At 45.7% G+C, this 25,603-nt stretch overlaps 1 protein-coding gene across 10 annotated transcripts in view; it reads left to right on the forward strand.

Moving 5' to 3' along the window:
* Positions 1-25,603, forward strand: part of LOC110488851 (transcription factor COE3) — a 102,332-nt gene that overhangs the window by 68,226 nt on the left and 8,503 nt on the right. For all 10 annotated transcript variants that reach the window (XM_036943002.2, XM_036943004.2, XM_036943006.2 and 7 more), the window contains exons 11-13: positions 12,007-12,095; positions 23,548-23,613; positions 23,996-24,170. In XM_036943002.2, coding sequence (XP_036798897.1) covers positions 12,007-12,095; positions 23,548-23,613; positions 23,996-24,170 — 330 coding nt within the window. The remainder of the gene's footprint in view (positions 1-12,006; positions 12,096-23,547; positions 23,614-23,995; positions 24,171-25,603) is intronic.

The following is a 25,603-nucleotide window of genomic DNA, read 5'->3' on the forward strand; positions in this document are numbered from 1 at the left end:
TGTTGTGAAGTAAAGGTAAAAGTAGTCAAACATATAAATAGTAAAGTAAAGATCAGATACCCACAAAAACTATTACTACTACTACCTTCCTAACTACTACCACTACTACTACCATGGAAATTGTACTTCTGTAATAGTGTTTCTCTACTATAACTGATTAAAATAATATTAACAGGAAGTGACTATCATCATTCATGGATGGCAGTGTAGTGTACAATCCACGCATGCGCTGTGTCTGATCCATTTCATGGAGTGATGCATGGTTTGAGTCTTTTGACTACTATTTCAGTTTCAGTTGAGTTTTGACTACTATTTCACTAGCCTAGGGGCTGCAGCCTCTGGGACTTGTTGAGGCAAGCCTTAGCTTGTCCAAATCCCTCAAACAACAAAACACATCCGTCTAGAGGGAGAGGAGGTGTGACCCTATTGTGTGGTGATGAAAGTCGTTCAGAGAGAGTGGGAGAGAAAGAGGGAAATAGAGAGAGAGGGAGACAGGGAGAGATAATGATAGAGAGAGAGAGAGAGAGAGAGAGAGCGAGAGAGAGAGAGAGAGAGAGAGAGAGAGAGAGAGACAGAAGGAGAGAAAGAGGGATTGAGAAGGATATATATACAGAGAGAGAGAGAGAGAGAGAGAGCGAGAGAGCGAGAGAGCAAGAGAGAGAAAGCGAGAGAGTGAGAGGGCGATCATATGGTTCATGTTCATATAGTTCACACTTAGCAGAATAAAATAAGAATAACACAAAGGACTGGAGAGTTTAAAAATGAGAGCAAAAACATTATAAACTCAAAAAGCAAAAAAAGAAACTTCCTCTAACTGTCAACTGCGTTTATTTTCAGCAAACTTAACATGTGTAAATATTTGTATGAACATAACAAGATTCAACAACTGAGACATAAACTGAACAAGTTCCACAGACATGTGACTAACATAAATTGAATAATGTGTCCTTGAACAAAGGGGGGGTCAAAATCAAAAGTAACAGTCAGTATCTGGTGTGGCCACCAGCTGCATTAAATATCCTCCTCATGGACTGCACCAGATTTGCCAGTTCTTGTGAGATGTTACCCCACTCTTCCAACAAGGCACCTGCAAATTCCCAGATATTTATGGGGGGAATGGCCCTAGCCCTCACCCTCCAATCCAACATCTCCCAGACGTGCTCAATGGGATTGAGATCCGGGCTTTTCGCTGGCCATGGCAGAACACTGACATTCCTGTCTTGCAGGAAATCACGCACAGAACGAGCAGTATGGCGGGTGGCATTGTCACGCTGGAGTGTCATGTCGGGATAAGCCTGCAGTACCACATGAGGGAGGAAGATGTCTTCCCTGTAACGCATAGCGTTGAGATTACCTGTCATGACAACAAGCTCAGTCCGATGATGCTGTGACACACCGCCCCAGACCATGACGGACCCTCCACCTCCAAATCAATCCCGCTCCAGTGTACAGGCCTCGGTGTAACGCTCATTCCATCGACGATAAATGTGAATCCAACCATCACCCCTGGTGAGACAAAACGTTTTTGATAGTCCTGTCTGGTCCAGCGACGGTGGGTTTGTGCCCATAGGCGACGTTGTTGCCAGCAGGCCTACAAGCCCTCAGTCCAGCCTCTCTCAGCCTATTGCGGACAGTCTGAGCACTGATGGAGGGATTGTGCGTTCCTGGTAAAATTTGGGCAGTTGTTGTTGCCATCCTGTACCTGTCCCGCAGGTGTGATGTTCGGATGTACCGATCCTGTGCAGGTGTTGTTACAAGTGGTCTACCAATGCGAGGACGATCAGCTGTCCGTCCTGTCTCCCTGTAGCGTTGTCTTAGGCGTCTCACAGTACGGACATTGCAATTTATTGCCCTGGCCACATCTGCAGTTCTCATGCCTCCTTGCATCATGCCTAAGGCACGTTCACGCATATGAGCAGGGACCCTAGACATCTTTCTTTTGGTGTTTTTCAGAGTCAGTGGAAAGGCTCTTTAGTGTCCTAAGTTTTCATAACTGTGACCTTAATTGTCTACCGTCTGTAAACTGTTAGTGTCTTAACGACCATTCCACAGGTGCACGTTCATTAATTGTTTATGGTTCGTTGAACAAGCATGGGAAACAGTGTTTAAAACCTTTACAATGAAGATCTGTGAAGTTATTTGTATGTTTACGAATTATCTTTGAAAAACAGGATCCTGAAAGAGGGACATTTCTTTTTTTGCTGAGTTTAACTCTCTTTATGAGCATATCAGAGGTTGGGTGTTAGACTGAAGTGGGGGAAGAAGCCAGTTCAAGCTACATAGACTTTTATTTGGGTTAATCTGACGTTTGGCAATTGTTTCGGTGCTGGTTTGGATGAGGTTATTCGGAAAAAGATGGCAGCCAATGGCAGAGACGGCGAGCAGGAGCTGGTGTTGGGACCTGATTGTTGCGTGGCGTAAAGGAGACCTGGTGCCCACTACCTCTCAAGCTCTTTAAAACACCACTAAACCATTAAGAGGTTTTCAGCATGGGCAGTCACTGTTTTTTCACAGGGCATATTGCCTTGGCGTTGGGCAGTGTTCCTATCACTGTGTGAGGAAAACAATGGTACCTTTCTTCCCTACCTACCTACCCCCCCCCCTCTCTCTCTCTCTCTCTCTCTCTCTCTCTCTCTCTCTCTCTCTCTCTCACTCTCTCTCTCTCGCTCGCTCTCTCTACAGTATCTCTATCTCTATCTCTCTCTGTCGCTGTCGATCTGTCTGTCTGTCTGTCTGTCTGTCTGTCTGTCTGTCTCTCTCTCTCTCTCTCTCTCTCTCTCTCTCTCTCTCTCACACAGGCTGAACACATGGAACACATTAGCAAAATGTTCAATATGGAATGCTGAAGGTCTTGTGAACATGTAACAAAGGAGTGAGTAATACCTCAGCTTCGCCGTAGTGTCGATTTTGAACCTCTGTAAAATATTTTACTTCCTCACCGTGGTTTGTTGGCTTTTCCCTTCTCTGTTGACAATTTATTTTGAAGTACTGTAAGCTGACTAATTGACTACTGCACTTTTATTGTTTAATTACTCTCACTGCAACACATGGAGGTAATTATGCATAAGCATGTGTGGTATCAACTTGCATGTACTGTATAGCAAGACACATTTTTTAACCATGTGTCAATTGTTTTCCTAATTTTGTTGTACTGTAGATTTCCACATGATTGAGCATACATACCCCCCCACCCTATACCCACAGTATTGCACTGAACGACAGTCGGATCAAACATTTAGTTTCTTCGCATAGACGCAGAGGAACATCACATAGATTGTTGTCCTCTAGAGCATGGAGAGAAGTGGAGGTGACAGAAACACACCCACTCCCTTCTGTTGCCTCACTTGTCTCCTGTGAGATCCGAGAATGACGCAACCCTTGTGATTAGAGTGTGCATCCGCTTCAGCGGTGAGATATGTTAATCAGCTAGTGAATAATTACCTCCTTGGTGCCTTGATTAGACTGGAGTGACAAGGCTGGCAAAGTGTGTGCCTCAAAGAAATTCGCCCCCCCACACACACCTGAGAAGTTATTATTTTTGAGTCACAGCCTAAAATGTCCCCACAGAAACACAAATTATCTGACATTTGTTCCACAAGTCCCCTCCTTAGAGAAGAGCAGATCTGTGTCTTTAAGATATGAAATGTAGCATGTCTCTGTGGAAGATAGAGAAATTCCCTCAGTGGAGAACACTGTTCTTTCTAATAAAAAAGGAATCTTCCGCCAGTAACTTCAAAGAACTACAATAAGTTGTTGTTTGATCACTTGTAGCATTAAATGGATGTGATAAGTACTTATTGACTTGGGGGGGGGTTGAATCCAGATATGAGTTACATCCTCGTAAATGTCCCCATTGACATCTGTGTATGATTTGCAGAGGCATATGAGTACGTTCATACCTTAGACTGCGGTAAACCAATAGGCCTACTCCATTGATAGAATATTCCTCTGAAAGTCAGGTGTGGTTTATCCTCTTTTTTTCCCCCTTCAAAACTGCATGGTCTAGTGTGGTGTCAGACAGGGGTTAGTGGTCTAGTGTGGTGTCAGATAGGGCTTAGTGGTCTAGTGTGGTGTCAGATAGGGCTTAGTGGTCTAGTATGGTGTCAGACAGGGGTTAGTGGTCTAGTGTGGTGTCAGACAAGGTTTAGTGGTCTAGTATGGTGTCAGACAGGGGTTAGTGGTCTAGTGTGGTGTCAGACAGGGCTTATTGCTCTAGTGTGGTGTCACACAGGGCTTAGTGGTCTAGTGTGGTGTCAGACAGGGGATAGTGGTTTAGTGTGATGTCAGACAGAGCTTAGTGGTTTAGTATGGTGTCAGACAGCGCTTAGTGGTCTAGTGTGGTGACAGACAGCGGTTAGTGGTCTAGTGTGGTGTCAGACAGGGGTTAGTGGTCAAGTGTGTTGTCAAACAGAGGTTAGTGATATAGTGTGGTGTCCGACAGGGGTTAGTGGTCTAGTGTGGTGTCAGACAGGGGTTAGAAGTCTAGTGTGGTGTCAGACAGGGGTTAGTAGTCTAGTGTGTTGTCAAACAGAGGTTAGTGGTCTAGTGTGGTGTCAGGCAGGGGTTAGTGGTCTAGTGTGGTGTCAGACAGGGGATAGTGGTTTAGTGTGATGTCAGACAGGGGTTAGTGGTCTAGAGTGGTGTCAGATAGGGGTTAGTGATCTAGAGTGGTGTCAGACAGGGCTTAGTGGTCTGGAGTGGTGTCAGACAGGGGCAAGTAGAGGTCATAGGAGCCATAGAGAGTACATCAGTCTGGCTAAATGTTGCCATAACGCCAAAGTGTTTTAGTCTTAATTAAAAGTGTGTGTTTGGTGAGGGAACAGGCGGGACGAGGCCCCTTCATCTTCCCTGGTGGCTCACCACTTTAAAGAGGCCAGTATGCCATGTCTGTCTGGGGCCCGTCTGTCTGTCAATCACAGTTTAAAGTTCATGAAATTTCTATGAGCATTGATCGCAAGGTGGGGGAGGTCGGAGTGTTGGAGTGGCGGGCCCGGGTGATTGATCAAGCCTTTTGCTTTGAATTTATTTTCTATGCTTTCACTGTGATGGGTGTGTGTATGTGTGTGTGTGTGCGCGCGTGTGTGTGTGTGTGTGTGTGTGTGTGTGTGTGTGTGTGTGTGTGTGTGTGTGTGTGTGTGTTGGGGGGGAATGGTGTGTACTGTAGGTCTATGTATTGAGTTTGTTGTACAGTATGTACAGTGCAGTGTAGATGCTGATGGATAAATGTTTGGGGATATCAACTGTTTACGCTGACAACAAATACTGTATAGCAAGTCAGAGTGGATGTTTTGCATTGTATGTTTGTATGCATGTGTGTCGCAATTTCATCTTACTTTGAATGAGGGACAAATAAAAGAGAGCGAGAGAGAGGGATGAAAGGGGTAAATCAATAGCATAGTGCATGTGTGTAGCAGTGGGCTTTAGATGCTTGTCAACAGGTCGGTGCTCCACAACACCCAGCAGGCTCCACAACCCCCAGCAGGCTACACAACCCCCAGCAGGCTACACAACCCCCAGCAGGCTACACAACCCCCAGCAAGCTACCGAACCCCCAGCAAGCTACACAACCCCCAGCAGTCTACACAACCCCCAGCAGGCTACACAACCCCCAGCAAGCTACACAACCCCCATCAGGCTACACAACCCCCAGCAGGCTACACATAGCAGAGTCAGATGAGTCCTCCTGCTCACACTGTTGTGCGTCTGACAATTTCTTCCTCCAGAAGGAAGGGAGAAAATGATCTGATACACACACCTGTAGACACAGCGATGACCTGCGTCATTCATAACATGAATAAAGATGAAGCCCATGCTGCTCTGGGATGCAAGCTGCTCCAAATCCCCCGTATCCCCTGTTCTGTCAGTCGGGCGTTGGACGTGGGCTTGGGCCTTAATGGTATATTTCATATGGAATTTGAAATGATAAGTGCAATGAAGGAAAATTCACGGAGAGCCTATGAGCTGAGTGTGGTGGAGGAGGATAGTGGAGATTTATGGGTTTCGGGATGATCCTCATCGGGGACATGACTGTGCAAGATGAAGAAAAAGGACTCCCAAAGTGCATATTCCTTCCATCAGCAATATCTGGTAAATATGCACAGAATCAGCTAGAAGCCAAGTAGAAAAGCAGAAGCCACTTAAGTGTTTGGAAGGGCAGCGGCGGTGAGGAAAAGTACATAAATAGATGTAAACACGTTGGAGAGTGAGGATGTAAACATATGCTGAATGAATGTATATATATATATTCTGCCAAGGCCCCATTTGAGCATGCAAACGTTTTAAAGCTTTGGGAGCCTTAGTCCCTACCACCCGTGAGACTGATTGTAAAAGAGCAGTGAGACAATGGCTACGTTCCAATAATATTAACTGACTTAACTGAACCTCTTGCTCCTGCCAACTGAAGTTGTTTGGGTCCTTTGGAAAGCAGAGCTGTTTGAAATAAGACAGAGAGCAACATGGGAATTGATTTTGAGGGAGCTTTAGGTATCCTCCTCCTAAACCTTTAGAAATAGGTTAGGACATCTGGCTCAATGTGTGGAGGTTTGTCACATGGATTGAAAGATGATATATTACACTTTTAAGATAAAATGGGAATGTCTTTTCACAAATCAAATCAAATCAAATTTTATTGGTCACATACACATGGTTAGCGGATGTTAATGCAAGTGTAGCGAAATGCTTGTGCTTCTAGTTCCAACTGTGCAGTAATATCTAACAAGTAATCTAACAATTTCACAACAACTACCTTATACACACAAGTGTAAAGGAATGAATAAGAATATGTACATATAAATAAATAGATGAGAGATGGCTAAACGGCATAGGCAAGATGCAGTAGATGGTATAGAGTACAGTATATACATATGAGATGAGTAATGTAGGGTATGTAAACATTACAGTGGGGCAAAAAAGTATTTAGTCAGCCACCAATTGTGCAAGTTCTCCCTCTTAAAAATATGAGAGAGGCCTGTAATTTTCATCATAGGTTCACTTCAACTATGACAGACAAAATGAGAAGAAAAAAAATCCAGAAAATCACATTGTAGGATTTGTAATGAATTTATTTGCAAATTATGGTGGAAAATAAGTATTTGGTCAATAACAAAAGTTTATCTCAATACTTTGTTATATATTTCACTCTCTCTGTCCCAGCTTTGATGCACCTGTACTGACCTCGCCTTCTGGAAGATAGTGACAGGATGCTCTCGATTGTGCATCTGTAAAAGCTTGTGAGTGTTTTTGGTGACAAGCCAAATTTCTTCAGCCTCCTGAGGTTGAAGAGGCGCTGTTGCGCCTTCTCCACCACGCTGTCTGTGTGGGTGGACCATTTCAGTTTGTCCGTGATGTGTATGCCGAGGAACTTAAATCTTTCCACCTTCTCCACTACTGTCCTGTCGATGTGGAAAGGGGGCTGCTCCCTCTGCTGTTTCCTCTGCTGTTTCATCTCCTTTGTTTTGTTGACATTGAGTGTGAGGTTATTTTCCTAAAACCACACTCCGAGGGCCCTCACCTCCTCCCTGTAGGCCATATCGTCGTTGTTGGTAATCAAGCCTACCACTGTAGTGTAGTCTGCAAACTTGATGATTGAGTTGGAGGCGTGCATGGCCACGCAGTCATAGGTGAACAGGGAGTACATGAGAGGGCTGAGAACGCACCCTTGTGGGGCCTCAGTGTTGAGGATCAGCGGGGTGGAGGTGTTGTTTCCTACCCTCACCACCTGGGGGCGGCCCGTCAGAAAGTCCAGGACCCAGTTGCACAGGGCGGGGTCGAGACTCAGGGTCTCGAGCTTAATAACGAATTTGGAGGATATTAAATGCTGAGCTCTAGTCGATGAACAGCATTCTTGCATAGGTATTCCTCTTGTCCAGATGGGTTAGGGCAGAGTGCAGTGTGATTGAAATTGCGTCGTCTGTGGACCTATTGGGGAGGTAAGCAAATTGGAGTGGGTCTAGGGTGTCAGGTAGGGTGGAGGTGATATGATCCTTGACCAGTCTCTCAAAGCACTTCATGATGACAGAAGGGAGTGCTACGGGGTGATAGTCTTTTAGCTCAGTTACCTTAGTTTTCTTGGGAACAGGAACAATGGTGGCCCTCTTGAAGCATGTGGGAACAGCCGACTGGGACAGGGATTGATTGAATATGTCCGTAAACACACCAGCCAGCTGGTCTGCGCATGCTCTGAGGACGCGACCAGGAATGCCGTCTGGGCCGGCAGCCTTGCGGGGGTTAACATGTTTAAATGTTTTACTCACGTTGGCATAGTTTGTCTGGGAGCAAGACATCTGTGTTCGCGACAGGGCTGGTTTTCTTTTTGTAATCCGTGATTGACTGTAGACCCTGCCACATACGTCTCAAATCTGAGCTGTTGAATTGCGACTCTACTTTGTCTCTATACTGACGCTTAGCTTGTTTTATTGCCTTGCGGAGGGAATAGCTACACTGTTTGTATTCAAAATAAGGCTTTGCAACTTGCAACAATACTCCCAACAAACAAAAGTGGCGTTTTGCATATAGTGAAGTCAGAACACAGGAGATTGGTGGCAGCTTAATCGGGGAGAACAGGCTTGTGGTAATGGCGGGAGCAGAATCAGTGAAATGGTATCACATACATCAAACATATGGTTTCCAGTTGTTTGTTGCCATTCCATTTGCTCCCTTCAAGCCATTATTTTGAGCTGTCCTTCATTCAGCAGCCTCCATTTTGTCAGAACGATGTCAGAGTATGAAGGTAGAAGACATGACACTTAAGGTGATGATCAAATGAACATTATCATGCCTAATACCAATTCATGAATATTGCAGATATATGGTTTATCTGACCTTAAAGTAGCAATCAGCAGTAGAAACAAAGCGGCACCCCCCCCCCCTTTGGTTTGGTTAAAAGCTGAGGGATGCGGCTAGAGAAATGTAATCGCTCTGACAGAGCTATGGATGCAAGGACTGACCATCCATTATATCAAATATAGAATTTTAACCATGTTATGAGGCTATATAGTGTTTGTTTACATTTACTTTGTTTACAAACATTGGCTTAAAACAAGGTTATATTTTAGATCTGATGGGGTACGACAGTTGAACTAAGCTTATGAGGCATTTCTAAGTTATACTCTTCAAGAATCAATGCTTACATGTCATTCATTTATAAATCCCAAAATGTATGTAGCATCTGCTGATTTAAAAGCCTCCAATTTGGACTAGATTATTCTCCTTAACCCAAAAACTTCTGTCTGATTTGTATAGTGTTCTGCTGTCACCAGCACTATCTGCCTAGTGCTATCTGCCTAGTGCTATCTGTCTAATGCTATCTACCTAGTGCTATCTGCCTAGTGCTATCTGCCTAGTGCTATCTGTCTAATGCTATCTACCTAGTGCTATCTGCCTAGTGCTATCTGCCTAGTGCTATCTGTCTAATGCTATCTACCTAGTGCTATCTGCCTAGTGCTATCTGCCTAGTGCTATCTACCTAGTGCTATCTGCCTAGTGCTATCTGCCTAGTGCTATCTGTCTAATGCTATCTACCTAGTGCTATCTGCCTAGTGCTATCTGCCTAGTGCTACCTGTCTAATGCTATCTACCTAGTGCTATCTGCCTAGTGCTATCTACCTAGTGCTATCTGCCTAGTGTTATCTGCCTAGTGCTATCTGCCTAGTGCTATCTGCCTAGTGCTATCTGCCTAGTGCTATCTGCCTAGTGCTATCTACCTAGTGCTATCTGCCTAGTGCTATTTACCTAGTGCTATCTGCCTAGTGCTATCTGCCTAGTGCTATCTGCCTAGTGCTATCTGCCTAGTGCTATCTACCTAGTGATATCTACCTAGTGCTATCTGCCTAGTGCTATCTACCTAGTGCTATCTGCATAGTGCTACCTGCCTAGTGCTATCTACCTAGTGCCATCTGCCTAGTGCTATCTACCTAGTGCTATCTACTGTACCTAGTGCTGTTGTGTGATCTGAGATCATGTTTCACCACCACTCCTCTCAGCCTTGGTTGAGTGTGTTAGTGGAAATCCCATTCACCCTCTCCCTCCCTTTTGTCCCAGTCGAGTGGTCACCTAATAACAACGCTCTGTTTAGTGAGACCCCAGTCGACTGTTTGATCACTTTCATGGAGAGAGGGAGAAATTGAGGGCAATAATTGGATGGTTAAATAAATAAAAAATGATACCTCGCCGACCCCTCTCTCTCTCTTTCTCCCTCTCTCTCCCTCACTCGTATTCTCGCCTCCTCTTCCCACCGAACTGCATTATCTTTCCCCTTTGAAAAAATCCAAACGTCAGACACCGCAAAGACACGAAGATGGCTGGGAAAAAAAAATCAATACAAATTACGATGGAGAAAGTGGCACTGATGGCTGGAATTGCAGCATATGTTTACACTAAATCAGGCAATCTATCTTCATATGGGGTGTGTAATGCGTAGGGGGTCAGGGTTCGCGCAGCGCGTCGGCGCTCTCCAATTACTCAGGCTCTTTGCGAGAAGGCAGCCGTATCGATTGGCTGAGAGGACAGGGGCCTACAGGCAGCCAATGGGGCGCTGGGGTCAAAGTGCTAGGGGATTTTAATAAGGGGAAGTAATGGTCTTAATTTCTGGGGGGCAGTAGAGGGAGAGACGTCTGCTCCACTACCCTCCAGTCTCCCCGGCGAGATGAGATTCTCTTTCTGTCTCTCTCTCTCTCTCTCTCTCTCTCTCTCTCTCTCTCTCTCTCTCCCTCCCTCCCTCCCTCCCTCTCCCTCTTCCTGTGTGTGTCCATTCCTTCTCTCTTGCTTTGTCTCTCCTTCACTTGTTCTGCCACTTGTCCTACTCTCTTGGTAGATGGCTGTTTTTAGAATTCTCCCTGTTTGTGTTGAAATTCCCTTTCCCAATACTCTGCCTTAACGCTCTGACAAGGCCTTAGGAATACCTTATTATCCAAAGACATCCGTTTGGTTTCAAAGTAGACTATCCCCTCTTCATCCCAACAAGGGAGAAATCGTCCATGAGAGAGTAATCCATTCCAGGCCTCTCAGGGGCCAGGGGCAGAGATTCAAAATGGCAGTCTGTGTGGAGAGTGAACGTGTAGGCTCCGTCACCCTTCAGATAACATCCCCACCCAGCCCCAGCCTGAAAACCCTTTTCTCCTTCCCTTGGTGTGAAACGGGCCTCCAACAAATTTGATTTAGCAGCTCGCGGGTGCCCATTCCTGAGGAAAGAAAACAAATATTGTTATAATGGTAATAACATCTATTTGCCGCTCGCAACAAACAGCAGCGGGCCTTTGACAAGACCCTGCGCTGCTGCTGCCACCTTATTCTTATTCATGAAAGCGCCGGTTATGCATATTAGTGCAAACTAGCTATTCTACTTACTGGCATTTGGTGTGTCAATCATCCTTACAGGACAAGAAGGCTGACAAATTGTCCCCAAAGTCAAATTTGACAGCCTTTTATGATTAATGGGCTTGATTATGGAGAACTATCTCCCTAACTCATTTCCGGGTGTTTCTCTTTTCCCCTTCGTATCGAAACGGAGAGGAACGGAGATTGTGTTGTTTTCAAATGGGGGGGGGGGGGGGGGGTTGATGAAATAAAAAGGGGGTATGTGAGGGGCTTAGAGTGAGGGTGGTGCAATTGAATTAGTTAGGAATGCTCTGTGAAAGGGTGAGTGACTGGGACAGGTTGAGTAGAAGGTCTCACGCTTAATAAACAGCAGTGGAATAAAGAGGGAGACATGCCGGTGGGGGAAGAGATGGGCTGACACAAGGCCATTGTAGAGCTCCTGTATCAGGGCAGGACAGCCAGGCAGGGGAGATATGCTACTCTAGAATGTGACATAATACCTTCATAAGGTCATCATAAGGCCTTCAGAAGGTCTACATAGGCAAACAGATGTACAAATATTTAAAAAAAAAACACGATTCAAATGTGCTATTGGAAGCTATAGAAGAGCAATGCATGTTTGAGCCACTCCATTTTGTTTGTAGAGATATCACTCAGCAATATTCTAACCATGATAATTCTCTCTCTTTCCAGCCTTGAATGAGCCTACCATCGACTACGGCTTCCAGAGGCTACAGAAAGTCATCCCCAGACACCCAGGAGATCCCGAGAGGCTACCTAAGGTCAGTGATACGCCTCAGAGGACACCTAGGAGTACATCATCCCCTGTTGTTACTCCAAAGACCACCCAGACCATATAGACTTCGGACTGCCAAATATCTGAGTTTATAGAGGGCAAACCAGATCTGTTAGATTGGATTCATTTGCTCCACTCAATATGGACCTGGCCTTTGGAACATACTTCGATGCCAAGGGGCACATTGTTCTGATAACTTGTACAATTGGAAACAGGTGTTTATATGATGTTGTATTGGTGTTGTAGCGTTTGAGACAGTGTTTCTGGTCTTGTTATTTTTAGGTTTGAGGTAGTAACAAACATGCAGATGCAAAGTCACTGCTTATACAAATATATCTTCATTCCATGCATACGTGTAGACAGATAAACTGAGTGTACAAAACATGTCATAGACTGACCAGGTGAATCCAGGTGAAAGCTATGATCCCTTATTGATGTAACCTGTTAAATCCACTTCAATCAGTCAAGATTAAGGGTTGGAGACAGGTTGAAGAAGGATTTTTAAGCCTTGAGACAATTGAGACATGGATTGTGTATGTGTGCCATTCAGAGGGTGAATAGGCAAGACCAAATATTTAAGTGCCTTTGAACGGGGTATGGTAGTAGGTGCCAGGGGCACCGGTTAGAGTGTGTCAAGTACTGCAGAGCTGCTGGGTTTTTCACTCTCAACAGTTTCCAGTGTGTATCAAGAACGGCCACCACCCAAAGGACATCCAGCCAACTTGACACAAAAGTGGGAAGCATTGGAGTCAACATGGGCCAGCATTCTTGTGGAATGTTTTCGACACCTTGTAAAGTCCAAGTACTGACGAATTGAGGCTGTTCTGATGGCAAAAGGGGGTGCAACTCAATATTTGGAAGGTGTTCCTAATGTTTTGTAAACTCAGTGTAGACGCACGCAAGCACGCACACACGCACACACACATTAGGCAGGGCCAAGAACACAGGCAGCCGTCAGGTGCCCTGGGCGGTTTGCCGCCTGGTTAGTATGAAAAGATTATTTTCCCCCTAAAAAGGTGCACCACTAAATGAGTGAGATTGTTTTGGGCAGGGAACTGCTGTAAAGAGGGATACGATCAGATGGGGCCTGACAGTCTAAAACAGCTGCCAAATTGAAACCATTTATCAAAATCTGACATCTGAGATCCAGTCACCAAAAAACCAGTTTATTTGTAAATTGATACTATTAGCGAGCATATATTGTCTGGCCCCTTTGATGCCCTGATTTGTGGCGGAGGGAGAATGTCCCTATCAGCCGTTATATATTTATTTATTCAAAAGAAAACTCAATAAGCGTATAGATTTTCCTCCGTCTTCTCTTCAGCCGCTAGCTTTCTCGACATTTTAGACAGAGGGAAATAACAACGAGACTAACACGGAAAAGGTTGCTATTCGTGAAGTACCTCATTGTTCTCACCCAATGTGGCTTGTCAGGAAAGACTCACACGGTCACTCTGGAACAGTAACGCTGACATTTCATCCCTTTGTTATCCTCTCTCCTTTGCTTTTCTTGAAGGATGGAAAGGTTGGTCAGGACCATTTGTAGAGTCTCTTAGGCAGAGAGCAAAGCTACCCCAAGCTACATTGAGGCAATAGGCACCAACACTTGCTATTGGAACCAATTGAAGTCAAATTGAAGTCATTTTTTTAAGCAGGAAGCAACAGAGCAAGTCTAGAAGTGTGGGAATAAGTGGGATTCCATGTAAATAATGATAGGGGGAAACACTGGCTGTTGGTTTTTCATGTTTTCCTTTGTAGCTGAGAAACCCCATTTGAGTGATTAGATTAGGAGGTTGGCAGTCGTACTTCTCCAACGAGCCGGTCCCAGAGCTGGAACCCTAGCCCCAGTGATAGACAGACAGAGCAGACCGGGGCTAAAGCATGGCCAACTGGTCACTGATGACCTCGGAGGCTGGGGCTGGATCAGTTCGCCTCTAATTTCATTTCCAGTCTGCCTTGGCTGCAAGCAGACACTTCCCTGTCCAGATCTATGGAGGATATGTGGTTTAAGCTCTAGCCTTCCCTCATTGCTCAGCATGGGAGACAGCAGCATATTTGCGAGGTCCACTCTGTTCCAGGATCTTTGCGGTAGAAGACCCATTCCCAGGTCACGGCAAGTTTAACGGCCTATGAATCCTCTCAAATAGACACCTGGATGGTGATGCGTTCCTTACATGTGGAGGGCCTATTTTCCTAAGATACGGCCATACGGGAGGCCTGTTTTGATACAGAGCAGACAAACAAATAGAGACTGAGCTTAAAACCTAACCGAGGTGAAGATTTTGCTGTCTTGTCGGCCAAAATTTGTTAACGGCTGAAAAAGCATGTTCTGGCCTTATATGAACTCTTAGGCTAGATGTGTTTGCTGCCTGTTTGGCCATTACATCTGAATCAACTGCCAGGGTTACTGGGGCAATTATATTCAATGCAATGTTAGTGCTGGTCTGTAACAAAAGCCTGCACTCCCTATATCTAGTCCAGGACCTGAGCTGTTAGTTTGTGCTCTATTCTACACTGAACAAAAATATAAACGCAACATGTAAAGTGTTGGTTTCATGAGGTGAAATAAAAAATCCCAGAAATGTTCCATATGCACAAATAGCTTATTTATCTCAAAACCTGTGCACAAATTTGTTTACATCCTTGTTAGTGAGCATTTCTCCTTTGCCAATATAATCCATCTACTTGACAGGTGTGGCATATCAAGAAGCTCATTAAACAGCATGATCATTACACAGGTGCACCTTGTGCTGGGGACAATAGCAGTTTTGTCACACAACACAATGCCACAGATTTCTCAAGTTTTGAGGGAGCGTGCAATTTTCAGAGAGTGCAGTTCACCAGAGTGGTTGCCAGACCATTGAATGCTAATTTCTCTACCATAAGCTGCCTCCAACGTTGTTTTAGAGAATTTGGCAGTACATCCAACCGGCATCACAACCGCAGACCACATGTAACCACGCCAGCACAGGACCTCCACATCCGGCTTCTTCACCTGTGGGATCGTCTAGCTAGAGATAGCTAGAGATAGCTAGAGATAGCTAGAGATAGCTAGAGATAGCTAGAGGTAGCTAGAGATAGCTAGAGGTAGCGCTCCCTTTGTGTTGCAGCTAGGTGGCTGCGGGACGACTGTGCAGAGCCAGGCAAAGGGTGATTTATCATTGTTAAGGGACCTGTCGGAAGGCTTCTTCTCCCGGGTCTGCTGATCCCTTCTCTCCGGGAACCTCTGGAACCAGGGAGCCATCCTCCCATAATTGAGCTCCTGGAAAGCAGTGGAAGAAAATAGGTGGAATATGTCTGGCAGACGCAAGGAGGACTGGGGCGTTGGGGGCTAGGGGCACGGGCTGGGGCTCAGGGGGGTTGGGTTAGGTGAGATGGGTAGAAGAGTTACAGGAGAGATTTTGCTCATGTTCAGTCCAATGTTTGATAAGTAGGATGCAGTTATTTGCAGTATGATAAAGGCACATTCCATAACATTTTCACATGAAAAAGGCACTTATTAATGTCTTTCTGTAATAGTAAAGAAATAGTAAAGATACAATTCCTTGAGAGAAATAGTATTTTGTATTGTCACTAAAATGTTATATAGGACTGCACATTAAAAGTAGCCCTGAGTGGAAGTGACATAGGCTATGTTTCCAGTTGATAGGTTATGAATTGTAATTCAATTTATAGATACAGAAGTTCAAATGTATTTTTTTGAATTTTTATTTAACCTTTGCTTAACTGGGCAAGTCAGTTAAGAACAAATTCTTATTTTCAATGATGGCCTACCTGGGAACATTGGGTTAACTGCCTTGTTCAGGGGCAGAACAACAGAGTTTTACCTTGGCAACTTGTGGATTCGATCTAGCAACCTTTCGGTTACTGGCCCAACACTGTAACTACTAGGCTACCTGCTGCCCCAAGTCATGAATTGGAGAGAAAAAAATCCTCATAGAAAATGACAGGCATTTTCAAACTCATGAGTCAAATTGGAATTCATTTCCTCAATCGACCTGACTTGAAGATGACCCCAGTCAGTTTAGGATATTCTATAATTCCTGCTCTTTCATATCGTTCTTCTTGTGAGTTATTCCACCTGGATCTCTGAAGTACCCTAAAGAGACGTTCACTCTCTAGATGTGTGGTCTGTCGCTCCAGAATACTGTATGTGCCTTTCCCTCTTGGCCTGGATACAGATGAGAGCATGGAGCATGGTGGATGAAATGATTTCCACCTCTGTCTGAAGTCATAAAAGAGAGACATACACTAGCTAAAACCTGTTTTTCCCCCGGTGTAAGGTAGAAAGGGCTTTAAAGACATCAGTGTCGAGGCTTCCAGGATAGAGGCTGGGAACAGACTCTTCCTGCTCACACATGGGGAGGGAGTCTCTTGTAGGGCCAACTTCTTATCCCGTCCTGGCAGTTGACCCACTGAGGATGGAGGAGAGAATTCTCCTTTCTTTCCCTCCTGTCCTCCGTCAAGTCCCCTCTCCTTCCCCCTTCATGGTGGTGAGGTGCTCTCTCTCTCTCTCTCTCTCTCTCTACTAGAGTATGTAGTGAATCTTTCCACTCTTGCATATTCCATGTTTGATGTTTATTCATATTACAAATGGGAAATTTCAAGAATCAAGATACTACCCTTATATTGAATTCAAGTGACACTCACACTTTGTACTAGCACTAAACCAGCATTTTACACACCATTGAAACGTCTGTAGTATCTTCATCTCCTCAATCTTTCAGATCATTGGCTGAGGTGATTATTGAATGAGCCGTCACGCTGCTTATATCCCACCATCCCTCCATCCCTCTATCACTCCATCCATCCCCCCTCTATCCCTCCATCCCTCTATCCCTGCATCCTTCCATCCCTCCCTCCGTCCCCCTCTCTCCCCTCAGAGGTGTGGGCCAGTGATAAGAGATTATGATGATAACTGGGAGGCAGTGCATTACCGTATTGATTGGGGCTGAGCTTTCAGTGGCGTTAAAGCACCCGCGCTCTGATTGCCGGCACTTGCGCTGACAGGAATCCAATGGCGTTGTCTCTCCTCGTCGCTATAGGGAGGGGTGTGTGTGCATGTGTGGGTATATGGGTGTTGGGAGGGTGGGGTGTATGTGTGTGTAAGGGAGGTGGGGCTATGAGTGTGAATGTGGATATGTGTGTGTGTGTGTGTGTGTGTGTGTGTGTGTGTGTGTGTATGTGTGTGTGGTTCACAACAAGGCAGTGCAAGGCCCATCTCTCACGTCCACACACATGCCTCCCACCCCCGCCCCAACAGCTACAGGACCACAAGACCTAGGCATAGATAACCCTCACTGTTATGTCACAAATTCTGTGATGTTTTTATTTATTTTATTTCACCTTTATTTAACCAGGTAGGCTAGTTGAGAACAAGTTCTCATTTGCAACTGCGACCTGGCCAAGATAAAGCATAGCAGTATGAGCAGACAACACAGAGTTACACATGGAGTAAACAATTAACAAGTCAATAACACAGTAGAAAACAAAGGGGGAGTCTATATACAATGTGTGCAAAAGGCATGAGGTAGGCAAATAATTACAATTTTGCAGATTAACACTGGAGTGATAAATGATCAGATGGTCATGTACAGGTAGAGATATTGGTGTGCAAAAGAGCAGAAAAATAAATAAATAAAAACAGTATGGGGATGAGGTAGGTGAAAATGGGTGGGCTATTTACCAATAGACTATGTACAGCTGCAGCGATCGGTTAGCTGCCCAGATAGCAGATGTTTGAAGTTGGTGAGGGAGATAAAAGTCTCCAACTTCAGCGATTTTTGCAATTCGTTCCAGTCACAGGCAGCAGAGTACTGGAACGAGAGGTGGCCAAATGAGGTGTTGGCTTTAGGGATGATCAGTGAGATACACCTGCTGGAGCGCGTGCTACGGATGGGTGTTGCCATCGTGACCAGTGAGCTGAGATAAGGCGGAGCTTTACCTAGCATGGACTTGTAGATGACCTGGAGCCAGTGGGTCTGGCGACGAATATGTAGCGAGGGCCAGCCGACTAGAGCATACAAGTCGCAGTGGTGGGTGGTATAAGGTGCTTTAGTGACAAAACGGATGGCACTGTGATAGACTGCATCCAGTTTGCTGAGTAGAGTGTTGGAAGCCATTTTGTAGATGACATCGCCGAAGTCGAGGATCGGTAGGATAGTCAGTTTTACTAGGGTAAGCTTGGCGGCGTGAGTGAAGGAGGCTTTGTTGCGGAATAGAAAGCCGACTCTTGATTTGATTTTCGATTGGAGATGTTTGATATGAGTCTGGAAGGAGAGTTTGCAGTCTAGCCAGACACCTAGGTACTTATAGATGTCCACATATTCTAGGTCGGAACCATCCAGGGTGGTGATGCTAGGCGGGGATGCGGGTGCAGGCAGCGATCGGTTGAAAAGCATGCATTTGGTTTTACTAGCGTTTAAGAGCAGTCGGAGGCCACGGAAGGAGTGTTGTATGGCATTGAAGCTTGTTTGGAGGTTAGATAGCACAGTGTCCAATGACGGGCCGAAAGTATATAGAATGGTGTCCTCTGCGTAGAGGTGGATCATGTATTTTCAATGGTCCAAGTCAAGTAACATGACATGAAATTAGGTTCTCAGAACAGATGGCCTGTTCTTAATTGGTTATCTAAAGGTTCTCAGAACAGATGGCCTGTTCTTATTTGGTTATCTAAAGGTTCTCAGAACAGGCAGCCTGTTCTTAATTGGTAATCTAAAAGTTCTCAGAACAGGTGGCCTGTTCTTAGTTGGTTATCTAAAGGTTCTCAGAACAGGCAGCCTGTTCTTAGTTGGTTATCTAAAGGTTCTCAGAACAGGCAGCCTGTTCTTAGTTGGCTATCTAATTGTTGTTATTGTCTGGATTTAATTAGCTAAATCCATTGTAGATTAGTGAGCTGAGGAATTTCTGTACATAACGAAGTGCTTCATTTATTCTGCGATAATACTCTGGAGAATGTCCTCCAAGAGTCTTTTCTTTGCATTTGTTTTCAAGATTGGGGTTATTTAGGGGGTTGTTCTTAGCATCAGAAACTGGCCACACACTTCAAACAATTGAACGCACACACACACACACACACACACACACACACACACACACACACACACACACACACACACACACACACACACACACACACACACACACACACACACACACACACACACACACACACACACACACACACACACACACACACAAAAAACACGCAAACCGAAGCAGAGTAGCACCAACGAGCAGTAAGGCCTCGAAGGTGTCGTTACCTTGAGAAGGCTGTTGTGTCTGTCATTGCCTAATGAAAAAAGGAGAGACCGACTGTGGCAAACACACACACACCAGTGTGTAGAGGCAGGAATGTGTGTGTGTCTCTATGTGTGTGGGTTTGAGGCATCGGGCGGGAGGGGGTTGCCAAAGATCCCTGTGGCAGGCAGGGTGTTGCAGCCGCCAAGCCTCAGAGACATTAACTAACTTCTGTTTTATAATGGAGATTAATGAAGCGAGCACATGCCAGAGGGGGAGAGGAGAGGAGAGACGATAAGAGGAAAGAGGATGAGAGGAGGGGAGGAGGGGTCCGAGATACACTCCTCATGGGGGTATAGCGGTTGGCAGTGCCAAGGTGTGACAGATTGTGCCCTCTCTCAGTGGATAGGGACAGGGGACAGGGTTTGGGTGTAGAGCTGGGGGTGGGGTGGAGATTGACGAGAGCTCTATTGCTTTTTTTGTGGTGGGGGTGGCGGTGTCTGTGTGTCTGTGTGACTGTGTATCTGTGTGACTGTGTGTCTGTGTGCCTGCAGGATAGCTGTGGGGTCAGAAGGAGTGTTGGGGTGTCTATCTGTCTGCAGGATAGCTGTGGGGTCAGTAGGAGTGTTGGGGTGGGCAGGTGTGTGTGTGTCTGCAGGATAGCTGTGGGGTCAGTAGGACTGTTGGGGTGTCTGTCTGTCTGCAGGATAGCTGTGGGGTCAGTAGGAGTGTTGGGGTGTCTGTCTGTCTGTCTGCAGGATAGCTGTGGGGTCAGTAGGAGTGTTGTGGTGTCTATGTGACTGTGTGCCTGCAGAATATGAGTGTTGGGGTGGGCAGGTGGGTGGGTGTGTGTCTGCAGGATAGCTGTGGGGTCAGTAGGAGTGTTGGGGTGGGCAGGTGGGTGTGTGTCTGCAGGATAGCTATGGGGTCAGTAGGAGTGTTGGGGTGGGCAGGTGGGTGTGTGTCTGCAGGATAGCTGTGGGGTCAGTAGGAGTGTTGGGGTGGGCAGGTGGGTGTGTGTCTGCAGGACAGCTGTGGGGTCAGTAGGAGTGTTGGGGTGGGCAGGTGGGCACAGAGGAAGGGCAGTCTGGCGTGGTGGATCTCAGATAGATGTGAAACTCTATTAAGGTACACTCTCACACACAGGCACATGTATGAACACACACACACAAACACACACGCTCACGCATGCTCTTTATTTAAAACGTGTCCACATAGAAAAAATAAAACCAACCAGTATATTAGTGAATCTAATTTCCATTGATGTATATATTCAGAAGAGAATCCATGAAGTTATCAAAAATTCACACACCCCTTCCTCACTCTGTAACTCAGGCCTGCCCATCTGGACAGATGGTAATTCCTCAGACTGATTCGACTTTACTTGGATCCTTTTTCCTGAGGTCATGTTTTGTCGTGGGAAATGGGGGACAGAAAGGGAGAAGAGCATCCTCACACACTCTTCCACTGTCAAACAGTGAACACAGGGCTAACGGTGAGGGAATAGTTAAATGATTATATGATAAGAAAAAAAGTTATTCCCGGCCATGTTCACCACAGCACTGCACATTTAGTTTGACAGCGTTTTTGGTCAACTGAAACTTTTTTTTTTACACAAGGAAAAGGCTAGATGTGTTGTAGGAACCAATCAGGCTCCAGACAGGCAGACAGAGGCCCCTCCTCATTGTAATACCCCAGAGACCTCCAGCAGAGGCTCCCACAACACCAGCTCTCATCCCCAGAGCCCTGGAAACAACAACCAACCCAGCTCTCCCCACCTCACCCACTCCTCTTCTCTGTCCTCCTTACGTCACGTCTTCTTTCCGCTCTCGTGTTGTGTCGTGTTGTGATGTCTCGTCCCTCTCCTCTCCTCTCCTCTCCTCTCCTCTCCTCTCCTCTCCTCTCATTCTTCCTGTGAAAGGATACTGGGCTGTGTGAATATGCCTGTGTGTGAGAGTTTGTCCCCCCATTTAGCCCCGGCAAGTGTCAGCGACTCCTCCTCCACCAGACAATATTTATTTATCAGGCCTGTTATTGTTATTAAGAGCCATTGCCACGGCGACCCACTGGGTTGCTGGGGAGAGATTGGACGCTTCCTCCTCTGAGTGGGAAACAGCCCAGGGACAATGGAGGAGGGGGGTGAATGAGAGAGAGAGAGAGCAGGAGGGAGGGGTGAATTAGACAGGGGAAATTCAACAAATTTCATGCAATGTGGCTCTAATAAGCCTGGGTCTAAAGTGGCGGATCGGAAACACCGAAGGCAGTCTGAAGTGTTAATAGGTTCCCACCACCTCAGGCTGCTCCCTCCCAGCTCCCCCTCTCCCCCCAGGGTGCACTGGCAGCCATTTTGATTAGAGGCTGGCGAAGATGCACTCTGATCATGACAATTTGCTATTGTTTAGTGCTGTGACAAAAAGGCCACCCCCTACAAGCAGAGACATGAGCGCTCGAAAAGGGAGTTGTGGGGCTCAATACAAGACGTCTGACTGGGAGAATGTGTTAGTACACTATTTGGCCAAAAGTATGTGGACGCCTGCTCGTCGAATATCTCATTCTAAAATCATGGGCATTAATATGGAGCTGGTTCCCACTTTGCTGCTATAACAGCCTCCACTCTTCTGGGAAGGCTTTCCACTAAATGTTGAAACATTGCTGCGGGGACTTCCACTCAGCCAAAAGATCATTACTGAGGTCAGGCACTGATGTTGGACAATTAGGACCTGGCTTACAGTCGGTGTTCCAATTTGCCCCAAAGGTGTTTGATGGGGTTGAGGTTAGGGCTCTGTGCAGGTCTGTCAAGTTCTTCCACACCGATCTCGACAAACCATTTCTGTATGGACCTCGCTTTATGCACTGGGGCATTGTCATGCTGAAAAAGGAAAGGGCCTTCCCTAAACTGTTGCCCCAAAGTTGGAAGCACAGAATAATCTAGAATGTCATTGTATGCTGTAGTTCACTTGAACTAAGGGGCCTAGCCCGAACAAAGAAAAACAGCCCCAGACCATTATTCCTCCTCCACCAAACGTTACAGTTGGCACTGACAGACGAAGTGAAGCGTGATTCATCAATGGCTGCAAGCTTTACACCACTCCAGCCGATGCTTGGCATTGCGCATGGTGATCGTAGGCTTGTGTGTGGGTGCTTGGTCATGGAAACCCATTTCATGATGCTCCCGACGAACAGTTCTTGTGCTGGCGTTGCTTCCAGAGGCAGTTTGGAACTCAGTAGTGAGTGTTGCATCCGAGGACAGGCGATTTTCAGGAGCTTCAGCATTCGGCAGTCCCATTCTGTGAGCTTCTGTGGCCTACCACTTCGCGGCTGAGCTGTTGTTGCTCCTAGATGTTTCCACTTCACAATAACAGCACTTACAGCTGACTAGGGCAGCTCAAGCAGGTCGACAAACTGACTTGTTGAAAAGGTGGGATCCTATGACGGAGCCACTTGAAAGTTACTGAGCTCTTCAGTAAGGGCATTCTACTGCCAATGTTTGTCTTTGGAGATTGCATGGCTGTGTGCTCGATTTTATACACCTGTCAGCAACGGGTGTGGCTGAAATAGCCAAATTCACTAATTTGAAGGAGTGTCCACATACTCTTGTATATATAGTCTATGTGAGTATGTGTTCAGTGTGCGCGCATGTGTGTGAGTGTGTGTGTGTGTGTGTGTGTGTGTGTGTGTGTGTGTGTGTGTGTGTGTGTGTGGGTGTGTGTGTGAGAGAGAGAGAGAGAAAAGGGGGGGTGATGAAAATGAGATGCAGACAGCTGCTTACTTACGGTTGTTTATCACACATAGGCTGTGCCATTAAAGCTCATCTCTGACTTGTACTCTGTCAAACAATGATTACATTTGAGTGTTTTCCTTGTTTTATCACCCCAACTCCTATAACCTAGGTCCAACACTTGCAGAAAGCTATTTTGTAGTTTTCACAGTGATTTAAACCCTCAGAAAACATTTGATATATTTGAATATTTGATTATTGCTTAGATCATGTTTTAGGTTTAGATTTGTGGGTTTATAAAAGCAGTAAACCTTTATTTTCTGCAGTCTACTCTCCTAGATTTTACCATTAACCTTCAACAATTTAGAGGATCCAGAAGTTTTGATGAGTGTGGAATCTTTCATGTAACTGTGAAGCATATTACGTTTGAATCTAAATGAACTGAAGTCAACAGTAAAGATGCGATGTGATGTCGTTTCAGGAAGTGCTGTTAAAGAGATCAGCAGACTTAGTAGAGGCCCTGTATGGAATGCCCCACAATAATCAGGTATGTCATCATATAATAATTGCAAAAAAATGAAATAAAAAAAGTGAACATTCAGATGTATTTTCTTATTTGATTGTTTTGGTAAAGAGATAACACAGTTTCCCAGAGTTTTAAAATGCTTTGATCACACACATATTAAATTAACGGATTTTGAAGCCAGGGAAAAAAAATCTGTACAGTATCTATATATCAGAATTAGTAGTTTATCTTGAGTCTATCATCTGTGAAAACTCCAAAATTCAACCTAATATAATCTAATCTGAATGACCCACCAAAAATACACTGCCAGAGGCCGTACATTACAAAACCTTTTTTACGACCTAAACTCACAATCACCTATGGAACTCTCTCTCCACCTTTCCCCGCTCCCTCCCTCCCCCAGGAGATCATCCTGAAGCGGGCAGCGGACTTGACCGAGGCCCTGTACAGTGTCCCCCGCAGCCACAACCAGCTGCCCTCGCTCAGCGGCTCGGCAGCTCACTCCGGCATGATGGGAGTCAACTCCTTCAGCAGCCAGCTGGCAGTCAACATCTCTGAGGCCTCGCAGGGGGACCAGGGTGAGTGCTGCAACCCCCCACCATGACCCGTCACCCCATGATCCTCACCCTCCACCCTCTGATCCTCTCACCCCTTCTCTGTGTATTGGTGTCCCCTGTGGATATGTGGTGATTGCTAGTCCAATGTTTCTCCTCAATGTGCAGTGGGGCAAAAAAGTATTTAGTCAGCCACCAATTGTGCAAGTTCTCCCACTTAAAAAGATGAGAGAGGCCTGTAATTTTCATCATAGGTACACTTCAACTATGACAGACAAAATGAGAAAAGAAAATCCAGAAAATCACATTGTAGGATTTTTAATGAATTTATTTGCAAATTATGGTGGAAAATAAGTATTTGGTCAATAACAAAAGTTTATCTCAATACTTTGTTATATACCCTTTGTTGGCAATGACAGAGGTCAAACGTTTTCTGTAAGTCTTCACAAGGTTTTCACACACTGTTGCTGGTATTTTGGCCCATTCCTCCATGCAGATCTCCTCTAGAGCAGTGATGTTTTGGGGCTGTTGCTGGGCAACACAGACTTTCAACTCCCTCCAAAGATTTTCTATGGGGTTAAGATCTGGAGACTGGCTAGGCCACATTTCAGGACCTTGAAATGCTTCTTACGAAGCCACTCGTTCGTTGCCCGGGCGGTGTGTTTGGGAACATTGTCATGCTGAAAGACCCAGCCACGTTTCATCTTCAATGCCCTTGCTGATGGAAGGAGGTTTTCACTCAAAATCTCACGATACATGGCCCCATTCATTCTTTCCTCAAAACGGATCAGTCGTCCTGGTCCCTTTGCAGAAAAACAGCCCCAACGCATGATGTTTCCACTCCCATGCTTCATAGTAGGTATGGTGTTCTTTGGATGCAACTCAGCATTCTTTGTCCTCCAAACACAACGAGTTGAGTTTTTACCAAAAAGTTATATTTTCGTTTCATCTGACCATATGACATTCTCCCAATCTTCTTCTGGATCATCCAAATGCTCCCTAGAAAACTTCAGATGGGCCTGGACATGTACTGGCTTAAGCAGGGGGACACGTCTGGCACTGCAGGATTTGAGTCCCTGGCGGCGTAGTGTGTTACTGATGGTAGGCATTGTTACTTTGGTCCCAGCTCTCTGCAGGTCATTCACTAGGTCCCCCTGTGTGGTTCTGTGTGGATTTTCGCTCACCGTTCTTGTGATCATTTTGACCCCACGGGGTGAGATCTTGCGTGGAGCCCCAGATCGAGGGAGATTATCAGTGGTCTTGTATGTCATCCATTTCCCAATAATTGCTCCCACAGTTGATTTCTTCAAACCAAGCTGCTTACCTATTGCAGATTCAGTCTTCCCAGCCTGGTGCAGGTCTACAATTTTGTTTCTGGTGTCCTTTGACAGCTCTTTGGTCTTTGCCATAGTGGAGTTTGGAGTGTGACTGTTTAAGGTTGTGGACAGGTGTCTTTT

Source organism: Oncorhynchus mykiss, chromosome 14, assembly GCF_057628025.1.
Source record: "Oncorhynchus mykiss isolate SJ-2025 chromosome 14, ASM5762802v1, whole genome shotgun sequence".
Classification (NCBI taxonomy): domain Eukaryota; kingdom Metazoa; phylum Chordata; class Actinopteri; order Salmoniformes; family Salmonidae; genus Oncorhynchus; species Oncorhynchus mykiss.